Below are 19,454 nucleotides of genomic sequence, written 5' to 3'. Positions count from 1 at the left end.
CTCCGATCTCGTGTTTGCCAGACCAATTGATTATCTTCAGGCAAGTATCCATTCTTGTGGATTGGGGAATAAAGTAGCAAATACAGAAAATGGTTCGTGTTTTGCGATTAGTTCAATTTGTAGAACATCTACCGTGCAACCGGGAGACCAGGGCTGAAGTTTTCACCAGTTTAGCGATCAGATTTTGTATTGACTGCTTGATTCTACTACATTGCGTCCTTGTACAGTCCGCAGCAAAAAAAACTGCAACATGATCATGTAAGTTTATTGTGAAACTATGCCTAACAGCGCAGGGAATCAACATAACGTCTAAATGGCACGAATCACGCCAGGAGAAACCTCGGCGTCCTCCCCTGCACACTTATTTTGGAACAAAAGACTTCGTCGTTTCACGATAAATTTAAATGCTCATGTTGCAGATTTTTTGCTGCGGACTGTACACTAAGCTGTACATATTCGTTAATAACTTCCGAACATATTTTACCCTGTATGAGTAGTTTTCTGTGGCATAGAATAAATGAAATTACCTTTTAAATTAAGAAAAAATTATCTCAGTTGATGCATTCATTATATCGTTAGAGATAAAATGACATCTAGAGAATATATTATTTCTGTCAGGAACGTACTGTGTTATAAGTAGTTATTTTAAGCGATACATTTTTTACAATAATAATTTTTTAACCCAATATACTTAAATCTTGTGAGTTGATATGTATGAATAAACAATCCATATTTCTCTTTCAGGACTGTTGGTCATATGTTAGTGCTGAGAAAATGGTGTTTCCCAAACTATGGCGTATTTTAAAGGAAGGAGGTCAAGGAAATGCGGCCACAATTTTCCCCATTTTGTTACCATTCTTAAGCAAAATACCACCTGAAGTGATTACTGATAAGAAAGCCTTCTATACTAAGTTTTTCGAGAGCCTAAGGATGGGGTAAGTACTCATATATCATTTATAAAGGATTATGATTATACACAGTAGGCTATGGAAATTCGGTTATAAGATAGTGTTTGCGTCCGCATGATATCGTATAATACATGTGCATTCGTCACCCCAACATTCAAAGAGATAATGTTATTTAATCAAATCTTGCAACAACGACTAATTGAACGTATAGAACACATATATTTAATAGAGGATGTCCGGAAAATCGCGCAACCTGAATTTTGCATCATCAGAACTTTTAAACCGTAAGTGTAAATTAAATGAAACTGCCCATCAGAGAAGGTGTAGATATTTTTGATATAGCTACCAACTATCCTACGTATAGACTTTTACAAACTTGAAACTTGTATGTCTATCCGTAGGGTAGTTGTTAGCCAGCCACACGTGTTGACACCATCAGTGTCGCCATATTACGCCATAATGGCGGATTTTTTTTTTTTTTTTTTTAACAGCATGCCATTATAATTGCCGTTCAATGTCTATACTTTGTATCAATGCGTCGTTCTTGTTTCGATACATTCCCACCTTTTCTACTCATTAAATTTGCCATTTTTCCACAAACATTCCCATTTATCTACATCTGTCTTCAATTTGTAATTTTTCACGTTTTGTATTTTTAAAAAAAACTGTAGGTTTCTGGCATTTGTGAGGATAAATGTCAAATCTCTCTCCACTTCCCACACATCTATGATTTTTATCTCAAAAATATCTTCATGGAAAGTCTTTCCTGGTGGGCAGTTTCATTTCATTTTCACATGCGATTCAGAATTTCTGATACTTCAAAGTTCGGGTTGCGGGACTTTCTGGACACCCTGTACAATACTAGCCTTATATGTGTTCAGCCGTGATGACTATCTATTATTCTTAAATTTTTTATCAATATATCATGTGTAAATATCGAACGCCCTTCATCTGGATGATTTAAGCTAAATTCTAACAGTGTTGGTTATTCTCATTTTATATATAGCACTGCGGTGTCATTCATTGATCTTAAATTTAAATTATTACAGTTCTGCAAACGGTAACAAGGCAGTCTGTAGGATTGTAATGGATTTATTTGCTGTATATTTAAAAAAAAAAGTTCGGTTAAATAAAAATAAAAAGAAAAAAGACTGAATTTTGATTCAAAAGTATCTTTTAATCAGATTTTCGTTCAAGTTTGCGCTTCTACACGGACTGTTTTCGTAATTGGGTAACGGTGTTTTATTCTTAAATCGTTTAAATCTGGTATATTCGACTAATTTTTCTCTGTCGTGTATTTTTTTAGAGGGATATTATAACTTTTATAATCTATAACATTTTCGAAGCTTGGAAATATTCATTAAACAGAAAACTGAAGCATATTGAGATCAAAGACATGCCATTTAGTGTAACGTATGGATACTAGATGGCAGAAATATGTTTGAAGTTCCAAAATGCTTGCCCTAGATGGCGCAATTTTTAGGTTCACGCCATTTTTCAGTCAGCTGTTTTCTAGGAGCCAGAGTGGTGGGAAAGGAGTGCATATTGACAAGTTTGAAGACTGCTGGTGCTGTATTCTAAATTACAAAGCTGTATGTTTGTGTTAATAACCGTTACATTCAGTGATTTTGTCATATATTTCAGTTTCTACATCATGGAAAAGAAAAAGGAGGTATCGCCAACAAAACAAGGTATGATTTTGGGACTGAAGTTGCAAGAAATATTGAATAGAGAAATCGCAAGAAGGTTAGAGATTGACCACAAAACAGTACGTAATGTTTTAAAACGTCATAAAGAAACTGGAATATTAAGTCTACGGAATCAATGTGGACGTTAAAAAAAAAAAAGTGCAGGGCAATTAAAAGGTTTGCGAAGCAAGACAGAAAATTAAGTGCAAGACAGGTTGTTGCAAAGAACTTAGGTGAGAGTTTGTAATGCCCCTCGATCTCGGTCCGATAGGACTCAACACTGAATTTTTAAATTAAAAAAAAAGGAATCCTTACCCCACAAGACCAGAGGCTCGTATCCACTAAGGTTACCGCAAGCAGCCGTGAAAATTTCCAGAAAACAAGACTTAATATTATTCAGTTTTTAAAAGTATTATGGCAAATCAGAGCTAAAATTTCATCTGATAACAATTTATTAACAATAGTTCAAAAATCAAAACAGCTGAATAGATAATTAGAATTAAAGATTGAATTGAATATGTATGCAGTGATAATTTCCTTCAATTATGCAATCTACCTTACAATAGTTAATATTTAATTCAAAATACAATATACAACTCCTTTAATAGATCGATTGTCCAATTTAATCAAGAATTTTAACGATTTGACAACTTACTAATTTATGAACGATGTAGCAACAAATGACGTAAGATAGCATTTTCGGAACTAATTACTAAATAGAAACGAGGCAGTAATAAACCGCATACGCTAATAACTTAAGTAATGATTACTTAAATAGTTGAATACGTTAGTCTTTCTTAAAGCTTGTCTTGTAATTTCTGGAATTTTACTTTCTTTCAAAATACAGAAACAGATCCGAGTTCAATTTCTTTTAACAAATTAGACTGATCAACCAAATGGAGCAAATAACACAACCGAACACATACATTAACTGTCACAAAGACACAGAAAGGATAGAAAAGGAAGTTAACAAAAATGGATTCTTACCTTTAATTATCCGCAATCTGCTCACCCTCCTATTTCTTCTCTGTCTGTGCCCAAAGTTAATAAATTCAGGAAAGAAATACAGAACCAACAACCAACAAACAACGACAGGTTCCTTCAACAAAATCCCTCCTGGACTCGGCCATTCAACAAATACTCGAAGCGAAGGCGAACGGAAACTACTCGCAGCAACACCCAGCGGAAGCAGCGACAGGTCACAACTGACCTCCCACTACCTACGGAGCCACGAGGCAGGGAAGAAACGCATTGTTGCCATATCGTCATAACTACAAACTCTTATTACTTCAATTCACATAATCCAATATTATTTCTGTTCACAACATACATTAATTATTTCTTCTTTCTTTTCATGTCCATAATAAGTATTTAATTTAACAATTTCTATTCATTTATATTCAACTTGATTAAGTTAAATAGACTCGTCCATATTTCTGGGGGGTGTTTCCTAAGCCGTCCAAGCAGCGCAGAAGTATGTCCCAAGGAGCGTCATCCAGTGGCGGCTCGAAGGGAAGTCACATCAGTGGCGGCTCCAATGTATGAACCATTACAAGTTTCACATCAAACAGTGTTAAAACATCTTTCGGACATGAATATTAAAAAGAAACCGCCCATAAGTAAGCCTCGTTTGATACAGAAACACATCAAGGATAGAAAAACATTCATGGTTATGTTTTGAAACTGGACGTTTGATTGGTAAATGGTAATTTTCTCAGATGAGAAGAAATTCAACGTTTTCGGTAATGATAGTGACGTAAAACTGTGGATGGAACCGGGAGAAGAGTTAAAGCAAGAGTGCATCACAGAGATAAAAAAAAAAAAAAAAAAAAAAAAGTTCAGTGAAAGTGTAATACTATGGAAAGCAATGTGTTCCAAAGGTATAGGAAGAATTAAAGTTTGCACAGGTCCAATCGACTGTTTATCGTACTGTGATATACTAAAGAAGGAGCTTTTGAATACATATAGGGACCATTTCAGTAGTTTAAACCTTGGACCAATCATTTTTGAAGATGATAGTGCATCGTGCCACTGATCTTGAGTTGTCCAACTTTGTGAGTCAGAATTAGATATTCAGAGGTTATGGTGGTCGGCCAATTCACCTGATATGAACCCCATCGAAAACTTGTGAGCTATTATGTCTTCCAAATTAAGCAAATGAAGGGTAAGGGGAAAAAAGAAGGAATGTCACAAAACTGCATTTTCGAGAAAAGGTCGTTTTAATATTGAAAACCACGTAAAAAGAATAGGGTTAGTCAAATCTTTTGCCTTTTCTACATGGACATTTTTACATCTACGCATGCATGGCATATACAGTCAAATAGTACCAAGAGTCACCAGCAAATAGAAAAAGCACCCGATAAAGCACACACATGGATATTCCTTGTTTTTTCCCCTTACCCTTCAAATGTTGTAGTAACAACAGAATTAATAGAAAAAATTGTTGATGTTTGGTACCATGAAATCGAGCCTAGTACATGTGAGAAACTTGTATCAATGCCAAAAAGAACTCAGCCTCTTAGAATAGCTGATGGACGACACACAAAATATTCAAACATTGTTCATTTGTATGTTAAATAATGTAAACTGTATTGTAAAGCAATAACATGAAGGTATATTACATAATACAAGTAAATAGTCTCTCATTAAGGTCATGAACAAAACTTCCTGAAAAATACGGGTGGGGATATTTTTTTTTGGACCGAACTACCTATCTATCTATATATATTATGTATATATATGTATGTATATGCACTGTATATATGTATATATGTAACTTACAAATTATCTTTTGACTGTTTGCAGAACTGTGATAGTTTAAATTTAAGATTATTGAATGTCATTGCAGTACATAGGTGCGAATAATCAGTATCGTTAAATTTAGCTTAAACCAGGGACGCAAATAGGCAACAAAATTTTACTAGCCCAAGAAAAAAGCCCACAATAGAAATAATTTACTTACCTTCGGTATAATATTAAATACTCGCCCGCGCCAATGAACTACTCGCCCCGGGCAAGTGGTTATTTGCATCCATGGCTTAAACCATTCTGATAAAGGGCGTTCGATATTTACTCAGAAAATATTGATGAGAAATTTGATAGTAATAATTACTCATCACGGCTGAACACAGAAGCTCAATATTATATTAAATAACTATTTGTAATAGCCTTATGAGAAATTAATGATTTTTTTTTCTATTTTTATTTTATAGATTAGAACAGAAAACTGTTCAACAGAGTCACAGCGAATGCAACGCCGTTGTAGTAGCTTTTATGGAGTCTCTGAGATACGTTGTCCTCACGTGCCAAGAAGAGCAAAGTCTCTGCGAGGAGTTGCTATTCAGTCATGTATGTATTAGGACTGTCTTGTTCTGTCTATGAAATAGGAAAGTAATATTTAAAATGATTCATATAACACTTGAATACTATAATTTCTTTCTTTTTACCTTTAGTTACCAGATGAATTTTCTTTGTCAGTTAGATATTTGTAACAAATGAAAGTAAATCGTCTCAAATTAACAGTAGAACATTTTAAATGCATAACGTATGAATTATATATCGTAATTAGTTATAGAAACCCCTTACATTACTACATTTTCAAGCAATACGGGATATATCTTCAAGTTTTTGAAGGAAGGAAATAACATTAAGGGGCGAAACGAAGTAACGTGAAAATTAAAGGGAAAAAGCTAATTCAGATTGAGCTTTCCTGATCCTCTTAGATGCTGGTATGGCTATGCTAGGTTCAGAGTTGCCAGATTCGGAATTGATAGCACTCCTTCTGTATTCTAAAAGCATCTCCAAAATTGTAATCCAGTCCTGAGTCAATCAATTCCTTTTCAAATTTAATGCTAGGCTCTTACTTTGAGTAAAACATTAACTTCATAACTAACTTCTGTATATTATTATTAGATTTAAATAAAATATTTGTTCCGTTAATTGCAGTTGATTTATTGTATGTTGCATGTTGTGACGGACTAGAAATTGGATGTTCCTTTGTTTTGTTCTGTACATGTTCTTTAATCTTAGTCAATTTATATATATATATATATATTTGTGGTTTTTGTATGTTTTTTTTTCATAGGAAAAACATACTTGATAACAGCTTCTATAGTTTTTTCTTCACATTGAAATCAACGTTGTCTGTCTTATCGTCACGGAAAAATGACTGAACGATTTGAGATGAATTTTTGAACATAGTTAGCGTTGTCCGCTGTTTTCTTATTATCTCACATTCACTAAAATGGGAGGGAGAAGGTTTAAAATATGTGTCAAAAATAGAATATCTTACAAGCCTCTTATATTAGGAAGATGAAACTTTGCATATAAACTCCTTACTAAAAGCTACTGGGCTTGTGCCTCAACGTATTCAGAAATTTCGACTTTAAGTGCGTAATTTCTATATTTTTTCTCAATATATTAAAATAACATCGAATCTGTGCATCTCATCGTCACGGAAAAACAAATGAACCTTTTGAAGAGAATTCTTGAACACAGAAATAGAAATTTACTCTGGCTAGGTTTTTATCATGACACTTTCATGAACATGCTTATCCTAAGAGAGATCACAAAATGTGCGACAAAATAAGTTGTCTTACGAATCTCTTATCTTAGGGAGATGAAACTCGCCATATAAACTCTCCATAGAAAGTGAGTTACTATATTCTCAGTCATTTTCGAAATTTTCACTTCTTGAGGGGGAAGAGGTGATTTCTAAAATATCTTAATTTCGTATTTTGTATTCATAATTATTGCAGATGGCAAAAGAAACGCAACAAGCTCGGGATCGAACTTGAAATCCATTTATCACTCGTGCATTGACAGCTTCGCCAATAACAATCTAATACATAAAAAGCTATCCGCACAATGCTGTTACACTAAAAATTGTGTTCAACCTTATCACAAACAACCGCAATAAATCACAATAATGAAAGTTCAGCAATTTAATTCTACTGTAAAGAACATAATATAAAACCTAGTATAGTCAATGCTGTGCACGTAACAAGCACTGAGGAAAATATTGAATAAATTACACATATGATTCAGTTCATTATACTTTATATGTTTTATAAGCGTACATCTACAGACTTACCTTAGTTTATATATGGTAACAACAAATCGGAAAATAAATAGAGCTTTTACGCAAGTTCACCTAATAATTGTCCATCTTGAGCAACGATGCGTCGTTTTCCCTGCTTCTCAGATGAAGCACCGTGCCCACCTGTCTAGAACCCAGGCTTAAAAAGTACTCTCGAAAGCCTCGTTTCATACAAATTTTTATTCTTTTCGTCTGCATATGCGCTCTCATGGGCTCAAGCATTATCGTGACATATAAGCGAAGTCTATGAGACTCAATTATCGCTCCAGTTCCTACGAATAAGGTTCAAACGTTAACAAAGAGTCTATTGTAACGTAAAACTAAAGAAAATGTAAAATGAAAACTAAGTGCACTTCTTTAAGTTCATTGAACAAAATAGAATGAATGTTCTAAAAATTGGCTCATAATAAAGATCACTGTATAATATGGCCAAAGGAAAGAAGCTTCTCAGCCGTTTAAAATTAATTATTGAACGTATTTAGCATTTGATTCGTCCAGGGTTTTTATCATTTCATTTTGATTGAAATACGAATCCTAAGGGGGGGGGGGAGGGAATATATATTTTTCGCTCATACGAGATGTGTTAAAGAAGTATCGAATCTTTGGTTGGCAAAAATACATTTATTGATTTGGAAATCCAAAACACTGATCCCCTTTGAAGTAATCTCCTTGGTAATGCACACATTTCTCCCAGCGCCCCTGCCATTGTTGGAAACACTTCTGGAACAGTTTCTGGAATGATAAACAACCGTCCGGCGCATTCCGTATGATGTCTTCTCTTGACTCAAGTGGGGTGCCTTTTAGTGGCATTTTCAGCTTGGGGAAATAACCAAAAGATACGAAGTCATATCGGGTGAGTAGGTAGCCTCATGAGACACAGAAATATTTGACGATGAAAGCCTGAATCAAATTTCTCGGACACTCTCCTCATGCCCAAATTCTCGTTCAAATTGAATGTATCTATCCGATTGAATGATTTCTGCTGAAGTATCGCCAAGCTTTTGCCAAAATTTGATACAATATCGCTGCTTAAGTTTTTCTGTCATTTTACTAAAAAATAAATACAAACTGAAATCGAACGACCACTCACTACACGTCTTCACTCGTTGGGCGACTTCCAGCGACTAACATTTTCTGCGGGCGGGGAAACATCACGACTGCTCATGAGTGTCCCCTCTACATCTACAATGAGGAAAGTCTTCTGCGCTTCATTGGGTTACACGAAAAAAATAAAGTTTGATAATTTTTGAACTCACCTCGTAAAAAATAATAATAATTTCATAAATATTCTGCCCGTGGGAAAATGAGCATTTCAGGTAATATTCTATAACGGAATAAGTGAGTACATTTTGATTTGTATTATTTTTTTCTCTTTGCAGCTATTGCCCCTCCTAGAAGAGTGTGTAACCAACCCGAAATGGAGCTACTGTGTCCTCCCGTTGTACCGACAGATTCTATTTATGTTGCACGCGTGGTGTAAAGAAAGAGAAAAGGAGGAAGGGAAGAAGTATGAGGCGCTGGTAGTTTGCTTTGTGAATCACGTGTTTCAACTATTTGAGAAACTTGTTGCTGCGTATGATAACAAATCTGAATGGATATTAAAAAATCAGATAGATTTCGTAGTGTGCCTTAAGGATCCTAGTGTGGTAGATAAAAAACAAGACCGCAGAGTGACTTTTAAATTGGAAACCGAAGATGATGATAATTCGTCCAAAGAAATTGAAGACCCAGTTATTCTAAACACCTCGGATTTGACAAACGTCACTTGTGTAAAAGAGTTTGTTTATTCTGTGTGTGTGCTCTATCTTAATGAAGCAATCAGAAACAATTCTTCGAGCGTAATCAATCATTTAGCAAAGCTTTTGGTAACATTTGACTCCCAAGAATTGTTCCTTCATTTGGCGTCCAAGAGTAGCGGAGACACTACGTCTACAGTTTTGAGTTTTTATAAAAGTGTTGTCCATCCGTGGGTCCAGAACGAGAAAATACAGTCCGAAGTTTTAGTGCAATTGGTGTTTTTGTTATTGATGTGCCTGGAACATGAAGATAAGCAATGTGTGTTGAAAACTCTTAGCCAGGTTTGTATAACTATAGGTTACTTGTGATTCTAAAGTTACGTTGTATACAAATGATTATAAAGGGAATATTAAAAACAGTAGACTTCCAGAGAGCCAATTATCGCCACTTCACATATTTACTTTGTTTCTTCAGTGCCTTGTTTATTGCTTTAAACTGCTAAACTTTCATTACGCACTACAACTACCACATCCGGAGCATATGGTTAGCAAGGTGTTATATTTTGACAGTTTTAATACCTGTAATCAAAACTAATTCGTATGAATCATACTAAATTTCTTTGTTGAAACAGATGAATGTAGTATAAACAACACGAGCCGGAGATTCTCTGTTGCCTGTGGTCCTTGGTTCGTTCCCAGCTCGTGTCAAGTAAACTTTGTGGTGGACAAACACCGTATGCATGAGTTTCCACGGGATTCTCCCGTTTCGTCCCATTTTCTTCATTCCACCATTTCATTCATTTCTTACCATCACTGTCTCCTTTAGCCTACCTGGCATAACCGTGGGACGTAATATACAATGTGTCTCAAAAGTCGCATGACATAGGGTAGCTCTGTTACTAGTTACAACAAAATGTAAGAGAGAAAACCGTCTTCAAATATGATATTTTCAATCTAAAGTGAAGGAATTTTTTTTTTTTTTTTTTTTTAAATCGGATGAGCAGTTTGAGCGGTACACTTTTTATACGCCCAATGTTAAAACACAACGTTGCCATTTACCTAGACCCACAACGTAAGTGAATGAAGTTATTGTCTTTTACACTATCGTGTCGATGACCAGCCCGTATTCCAAACATGCTCCCATTCACCATACTCTTCCAAAATTACATTCTGTATTTCAGGTTGAAGTGATTGACGCATAAGCCAGTCTGTTTGTAGTGCAATGCGTTGGCACGGCTGTCCTACAGACACAAAAGCAACAACATGTGGTGTAACTCTGTTGCAAGCCAAGTAAAATGGCAGGAACGTTGAGATTTGCAATTTAAACGTGTCATAGTATATTCTGCACAACAGCTTCTCCATTATTGTCATTTTTCCTTTATGTAAACTATACACCCAATTGAAACAGTTACGAAATTTCCGTTTACATAATTATATTGCAAATCTTCATCAAGTAAAGGGTATTTCGGTGCAAAAAGTTAACACAATACCAGGACATTGAAGAAACAAGGTGTATATACATATATATATTGAGTGTTTTAAGTAACATTGCAAAATATCTGTCATTAATCTTGAAGAAATCCATATATCGGACAGTTCGTCTATGTTTTTGTATGTTGGGGGGCGTGGTGGCTCAGTGGAAGAGCGTTCACATCCGGCGCTTGGGTTCCCTCGTTCGATCCCAGCTCGCGCCGTGTGGACTTTGTGGTGGACAAACACCGTGCTCGTGGGTTTTCTCGGGGTTCTCCCGTTTCCTCCCACATTCTTCATTCCACCATTTCACTCATCTCTCATTATCACCGTCTCCTTTAGCCTAACCGGCATAACCGTGGGACGTAAAACTCAAAGATTTCATTTCATTTTTTTGTATGTTCCAAAATTGACTACAACCTATTTAACCCTAAGTAACTTCGAAAGCAATACGGGCTTTCTTCTTCAGAGTCAGTTTGGGTGCAGCTATATGACAGATATTTTCGATGAAGTAATCACGTTAAAACAAAATCACAGTTAAGTGGTAAATATTTACATTTTTGTATGTACTGTTATACTTCAACAGTCAAGTTGTCGACAAGGAGACCTTTAGTTGTTTTCTGATAGTACATCAAATTAATAGTTGTAATAATCTTCGATCAAATGTGATTTATAACTTTTATTTTTTTTTTAAATAATAATAATAATTCACTTTTATAAGCAGATGATGCACATATTATAAGGCAAACACAATGACCATATATAAAGTAAACTTAGTTTTGCTTCAGTTTTGCATTATTCATCATTGTCAATTACCTTTTAAAATTTCATTCAAAGTTTGGTGTAACTATAATTGGTAATAAGGTTTGATGTCATATTATTGGTCCTTCCCTACTATGTTGCGTAAGAATATCAGCCCTCGTCGATCTGTAAAACATACATTAATCGTTACTCGAGCTAAGTTACATCGCACCTCAACTAGTTTTTAACATAAAATTCAGTCTTATTCAATATTGTCTGGCGTTTATAGATGTTTCATTTAAGAAATTCTTTCCAGAGTGTGCACCAACTATGAAAAGATAAAAAGACAAGAAAAACGGATACTGTTAAGTCATTTGTTTTTGCTGATGATGTACGAGGGTGCTTTAGAAAGTAATGCCTCCAAGGTTATACCTTTATTTGTCTTTGACTGATGGCACCGATACAGGTATCAGTGGAAAGCTTGCAATGTCAGCTACAAAGGGTAGCATCATTTTTCAATATACCGTAGTCCCCATTACTGGCAACACACACTGGCGTGAACGCAAAACAAGGTTTTCATGCCGTTGCATCGGCAAAGAATTGTGGTGGCTGCTGGCGATACTATTGCCGAACTGCTGCTCCCACCTCCGCGTCACAACTGTAGCGTTGGCCCTTAAGGTGATCCTTAAGTTTGGGGAAGAGTCAAAAGTCGCAGGGCGCAAGATCTGGACTATAGGCAGGATGAGGCAGTGTCAACAACACTTTGCCAGCAGATGGGACAACTTCGAATTTTTTTGGCCAAGGAGAGGACGTGTGGCGGTACTCCATCGACTAACACTTCGTTTACGGGTCCTAATGGTGTATCCACGACTCGTCGCCGGCGATGAATGTTCCTGAGCGCAAACCTTCCACAGTCAGAAATTCAATGACAGTCTGCTGTTTCAACTGGACGTCAGCACTGGATGCCATGGATTGCTCCATTACTCTGGAACAAAAAGAGATAGGAAGATGAAACAAATCACAATCTATAGCTTATACATCAGTGTATTAATGATGAACAGTTCAAAATGTTTGCAGTACTATTGACCAAGTAGTGGGCTTGGAGGCATTACTTTCTGAATCACTCTCGTACTTTGGGAAAAGTAAGCTGAGATTGTTTATCGTGGAGGCCCATCGAGACGCTTTATTTCCAAATACAGCAATACATATGAAACTGCACATGGTCTCCTTCTCGTCCGGTCTGTAGTATTTAGTGAATTAGTTTATGTTATTGAGAACTTAATGGGAAGTGTCATGTTTTCGAGGGTACACTTGTCACTGAACTTTAACTGTGTGTGAGATGAAAGCCCAGAAGGAGAACTACTCTTTTATGAAGAACAGACAATGATATACTGAGTTTTGTTGCAAGTATAATTCACTTTGGTAATTACGACGATAATCATACATACATACATAGTATTATTCTATGCAGTTTTTCATTTATGTATCATTTCTATGATTTTGTGTGATGTATTTTCATAGTTTGATGAAGATGATTATAATATTGTTGTTATAATTGTATTTTTCAGGTGAAAAATCCATCCGTATTGAAGTGGTGCTTATCTCTCTCTGTGGAGAAATACCACAAGGACCCTTGCGTCAGGCAGTGGCTGCGGAGTCCAGAGTTTGGTCAAGAAGTGTTGTCATGTGCGAGGGAATTGTCTAAATATCAGATAAAAGCCCAGGAACCTTCAGATGATCAGGAGGATGAAACGTGGGAAATACTGAAGTATTGCTTCTCTACAACACCCGACGGAGGTTGGTGAAACATTATTCCTTATTATTTCACTAATGCTTTTATGTAATTGTAATAAGAGTCCACTCAGCCTGTATTCCGCCATTTTCACTTCCAAATCCTCAGAGAAAATGCCGAGTCCGTCAAAGAATGTAAAGACAAGCTAATAGATAATATGTTTATATTATTTTGTGATCTTGAATTATCAGTCTAATATGTAGCATGGTGTTTCCTTAACCGAAGTCGGTACTCACAGAACTTTAACTTATCTCATATGAATAGCAAGACTTTCAATAAAGGGTTGAGAAAAACTCATAGAATATTTCGTGTGAAGTACTGTGCTTTATGGCGCAGAAACATGGACATTACACAACAATGATGAAAAACGACTGGAAGCTTTCGAAGTGTTGGTGTGGAGAAGAATGGAGAGAAGCTGATTTGAGCGGAAAACGAATGAGAGAGTGTTAGAAATGGTGGGGAAGAAAAGAATAATTTCAGATATTATTAAGAAGAGGAAGAGAAACTGGTTGGGGAACTGTATCATGAGAGACGTGCTAGAGGGTATGATGGAAATAAAGATAGGGAGGGAGTGAAGAAGACTACAATTAATGGACGCTATCAAAACAGAAAAATTGTACGCGAGGACGAAGAGGTTAGCGGAAGACTATGAAGCATGGAAGCTTCTCAGTTGCAGCATGTGACTTACCAATAATGGTGGAATACCTATGATGATTATAATATTTCAAACCATTCAAGAGATATGATGACATTGATAAAGTTTGCAACACTGGTTAAAATTATGTCATTGCGAGAACTTGTAATTGCAATTATCAAAAACCTATTTCTGTAATATCATAGAAGCAGAGGAGTATAGCAATCCATATCAATGTATTTCATATTGTGAACGGTTTAATATATCAGATTACTATAGACGGCATTAGAAATTTATGTAGCTCTATCCAGCATGACATTGGAACTTAGTACAAGAATAACTAAAGTCTTGACCTGAGTATACACTTATTTATTAAAACTAAAATGAAGTATAACTGTTTCGACAATTTAACATTATCTTCAGACAATAACGAAAAAGAAGTATCTTAAGAATATTGAAATATATACTCAATAGAGAAAGGCCTAACATTCATTGTTGGCCTGTGCTTTCTTTTTCGGGCTTACATTTGTTCAATTTTCTACTTGTCTGGAATTTAATTACCCGTCTACCCGTTTATCTTCATATCAATCCATCTGTTGTTTATAAGTGTCCATCTACCTCGATAATACCCTAAACACTTTCCCTTTGTCCTCCCTTGGTGCATATTAGATATAACTACAGTGGCAGACGAAGCTCTAGGAGTAACCTCTTTATCGAAACTGTTACGCTTCATTTTACAGGGTGTCTATCGGTCACCAAAGTCACGAAAGTCATGAAAAAGTCACGAAATCAGAACACGGTCATGAAAGTCAAGAAAAAGTCACGCAATTTAGCTTTTTAAGTTCACAATTTTTTTTTTTTCTGCGAATATAAGTACAGACTGGAAAATTTTATTGTATAAAATGTCAAAATTCACTGCCAAAAATGTCTATGTCGGCTTTAGACGCTACCAAATCCCAAGCAAAGTACGCTTCAATCGCATGCATAAAAATTCGGCCTAATTCAGATTCAAATTCACATTTGAGACTGTCCTTCAGCTGGCATCATTAAGCAGTGGCGATGCAAATCGCATCGCATCTCCGAAACCGCCTACGCATCTAACTAGTTTATTCAACTGTGAGCAAACACCATGTTTTTATCGCTCCAAGGAACAGGTTAAAGAATATAGGTACTGTTATTAGTTTTTGAATGTTACGAAATTTTATGGTTTGGTAAAGAAAAGATCACGAAAAAGTCCTGAAATTTCATTTGGGAATTTTCGTAGACATCTTGTTTTAATTTCGATAAATAAGTGTATATACTCTGGTCAAAAAGTTTTAGTTATTCTTGTAGGATTTTTATCTAAACAGTTTTTCGAAAGAAAAAAAGTCACATTTCAATTCCTTCTAACTTTTTTTTTTTTGGGGGGGAGGGTTAGAAATAAGTAGCATCATATTCATAGTATTTGACACTAAGGCACTTTCGGTGTGCATTGTCACGTCCGTGTCACTTTCGTTATTACCTTTTAGAGGCCTTCAAAATTTGAATGTCTGTGATACCGTAGGGCCCTTAGTTCGCAACGTGGAATAATAAGCGTAATATTGTAAGTTTTTGTTTAACATGGAGATATGAAATCTATATAAATAAAAATGAAGGTGACTATGTTTGTGACTTAATAACTCTTGAACCACCCGACCCATCTCGACCGAATTTTTGACGAAGATTAGGTTTGTGCCTAGGATGGTTTTTATCATTTCACTTTGACGATGCAACTTAGGGAGGAAGGAGTTATATAAATGATCGAAAATGACCGATATTAGTGTCGAATCCATAGTTTTCGGGGTCACAGACAGAACAGTGACACTCCCGATGCAGTTTAAATCCAAATTAAGCTCGGCATCTTAAGGCGAGATATATATAAATGATCGAATATGACGGATATTAGTGTCAAATCCATAGTTTTCGGGGTCGCTGAGATGAAGAGTGACATTTCCGATGCCGTTTAAATTCCAAATTCAGCTTCGCAACTTGGGGGAAGGGGGAGATATATATAAATGATCGAAAATGACCGATATTAGTGTCGAATCCATAGTTTTCGGGGTCGCTGAGATGAACAGTGACACTTCCGATGCCGTTTGAATCCAAATTCAACCTCGTGACTGGGGGGAGGGAGGGGAATCCCTTGCTTCTCATATGACATACTTTGTGTGGCAGTGTCTCAAGTTTGGAATCTCGAAAATTTATATATTCTGGTTGAAGAATGCAAGACGAAAAACATCGTCTATCAGAGAGCGCTTCAGTATGACTGACTAACTGAACATACTACTAATTTTTTATTTTTTAAATTTTAACCCACCGAAGCGGGGAATTGACGCTATGCTAGTGTGTAATAAATCACGTAATACTATCTTTCCCCATCCTTTGATTCCTCTATTTACCAAAGACAGTGCTTATTAAATAATTGGTTTGTTTTAAAGGATTAATATTAATTCTGAACGTAGTATAATGAAACATAATGTTAGTAATGTTTCATGAGGTTCTTTATTGCGAAACTTTAATGTGTGTGTGTATTTCTTTTAATTTCAGATTTACTTCTTGGTGCAGAGACTCTTTCTACTGTGTTGGAAGTGTTCTGCGAGGCTTTATCGTCGCCTGCTTCCACTTTATCCGAGCCACCAGATTTGGACTCATGCGCATATTTTGTAGCTGAACTAGCAACCATTGTATGTAGCGGGGAAGTTGGATTCACGTTACTGCATCAAAGGAGTGTTCCCAGTAAAAAACTGTTTTTGACTATGTTTAAGCTTTGTTGTCCTTTGAACAGTGGTTTGCAGTCATCAACGCTTAACAAATTGAATTGTGCGTGGCAAACAGGGATTTCGTGTTTGGCCAAAGTGATTGGGAACACAGGGGATGAAATAGATGAGTTAAGTGAGAAGTTTGCGGAGACCGTGAAAGAACTGTTGCTCTTGGAGGAAGTGAATGTTGCGCAAGTAGAACATCTTGTAGACAAAGTTATTTCTTACTGTAGTGCTGTGATAAACTGTTACGGAAGAGGAGATGAAGAGTGGACGAATTGTTTGAAGTTAATGAGAACTTTTTGGCCGCCAAACACGTTATTAAAGCAATATGAAAATACGCTAGATAATATGTTTCTTGAAGCAGAACTTATCAAAGGAACGCTCAGCTTCCCAATATACCATCCAAGAACTTCCCAACCAATGAAATTAGTTGTCTACAATATGATGTTACTGTATATGTCTCGCCTACTATCGAAACTTTCTTTGTGTTTCCATACTGACGAAGCGTCCGAAACTGACACAGACAATGACTATGAGTCTTCCAAACGAGAAAGGGCAGACAGCGAAAGTTCAAGTTCTCATGATATGAAGGAGCTCTCAGAAAATATCTTAGACATAGTTACAGCCCTAAATCTTTTAGAAAGTTACATGCAGCATTACACTAGTGTAAGTAGCTTGTACGTGGAATTCTTTCTTATATTTAAACCAGTGATAACTTGCAGCGGGTCAGGACAGAATAAGAACCATACTCAGTGACGTAACTGGGGAAGGGGCAAACGAGGCTTGTGCCCCGAACGCCGGATTGGGGGCGCAAAACTGGGCAAATATTTATTTTCACTATAAGGCAGGGAAGGGAGTTTTAGGAAATTAAAGACCATAAAAGTTACTTCAGAAACTTAAGAGGACAACAACGACTCCCCAACCATAGGATCATATCCATAGATAAATTAGCTTCAAAGCTATCTTTCGAGGAATGGCTAAAACCTTTGCAGCCAACAGAGCCCGCAAAGTTAAATTTTAGTTCCAGCTATTTGTGTTTTCATTTAATTTACTCAATTTAAGAAATTTTCAAATGTCCGATTACTCGAGTCAACAGTATGACTGTTTGTCATAATTAAATATTCAATTCTAAAGCAACACTGTTGATTCATTCTACACATATGCACATCCCGATATAATTCCCAAGACATAGTGATTTGCAATTATTATGATAAGACTATAAGAATATGTGGAGCATGCTACTTTCAGATTATTTGGCAATCAAATATTAATTAGTAGAGCAACCCAAAAGCATAAAAAACATAATAGCAATTTAGACATATGGTTGGTACCTTGAACATGGTTGTGGTTATTTAAGGGTCCAGAAGAAACCAATTTTAAAAGCATAATAAAGCATAGTTTTAGAAAATAAAGCATAAAGCATAATTTAAAATGTATAGCACAATTCTTGGAAAATTCTGTTTAACTGCAAGTTTAACATACTATATTAAAATTTTTAAAACTAATATTTACAAGGCAAAATCATTGAGAACATAACAATGCAACAATGAAAAGCTAATATTTCTGTAAACTTACAGTTTTTATTTCTGTAAACTTTTCGGTGTAATCCTTTGATGTGGAGGAAAAAAAAAAGGAATGAATAAAACTTTCCGCCAACAACGAATAGGACACAAGAACTCCACACTATATTGTTAAGTGTACCTCTTGAACTTGAGCACTTTCTGTATTTTGTGGTGATATCTTTTACTTTCCCTTTCTGTATATACTGTATGCACCTCTAAGGCGCACACAAGTGAAAAAAAAAAAAAAAAAAAAAAAAAAAAAAAACTAACTCGAGTAAAGCATATCTCTTTACAATGCATTAAGTAGAAATTTCATTAAATATGAAAGAAACTGGTTGCATAAAATATTAATAAATAGATCAAGATATTTAGAATATTTAATGTATAGTAAATATTTTACATTATACACGATTAATATAAAACAACGGCTGAAATTAACAATTAAACATAATAAAGCATAATTTGGAAAAAAATAAAGCATAATTACACAAAAAATAAAGCATAATGTGGGTTGCTCTACTAATTCGTTTGGTGTTTCATCTTCACTAAAAATTAAATTATGTACTGTAATTTTGAAATCAAGCTTTACCATTTGAAGAAAAAAATGAATAGGAGAATTACTGTGTGATGCCAATATCAGGTGTAGTCGGGGAGAGTTTTTGTTTGTTTGGTTAAGGGGGCGGGGGGTGCTAAGGCGAGTTCTTGTCCCGGGCAACAACTAGCCTAGTTGTGTCGCTGGCTATTGAACATTTATAATGATGTTTTTAAGCTTAAGAGCATCAGCAATTAAGGCTAATTTTGGAAAGTAAAAAGTTCATGTTTGTCGATTTTCAAAAACCCTAATTCTGAGAACATTATCAATCCAATTATAAAATAAATAAATATAAATATTTAAAAACTAGCGAGAGACAAAAGTAGGAGTAACAGGATAATGGAAAAACACGTAAAATATTTCCAAATATATGATTTCGTGTTAAGAAACTTAAATTTGAAAGCATATGAGTCACATAGATGTCGAAACCGCAGTGTAAGTGTTAATAATGCC

At 35.6% G+C, this 19,454-nt stretch overlaps 1 protein-coding gene across 1 annotated transcript in view; it reads left to right on the top strand.

Annotated features, from left to right (window-relative positions):
- The window catches only part of Ltn1 (E3 ubiquitin-protein ligase listerin), a 124,662-nt gene that overhangs the window by 49,190 nt on the left and 56,018 nt on the right, over positions 1-19,454 (top strand). The window contains exons 7-11 of the mRNA XM_081732734.1: positions 745-935; positions 5,809-5,944; positions 9,074-9,772; positions 13,210-13,438; positions 16,633-17,513. Of these exons, the coding sequence (XP_081588860.1) occupies positions 745-935; positions 5,809-5,944; positions 9,074-9,772; positions 13,210-13,438; positions 16,633-17,513 (2,136 nt within the window). The remainder of the gene's footprint in view (positions 1-744; positions 936-5,808; positions 5,945-9,073; positions 9,773-13,209; positions 13,439-16,632; positions 17,514-19,454) is intronic.

The sequence above is a fragment of the Thermobia domestica genome, chromosome 1 (genome assembly GCF_964235325.1).
Source record: "Thermobia domestica chromosome 1, izTheDome1.hap1.1, whole genome shotgun sequence".
Classification (NCBI taxonomy): domain Eukaryota; kingdom Metazoa; phylum Arthropoda; class Insecta; order Zygentoma; family Lepismatidae; genus Thermobia; species Thermobia domestica.
This window is presented reverse-complemented; position numbering and strand designations above follow the sequence as displayed.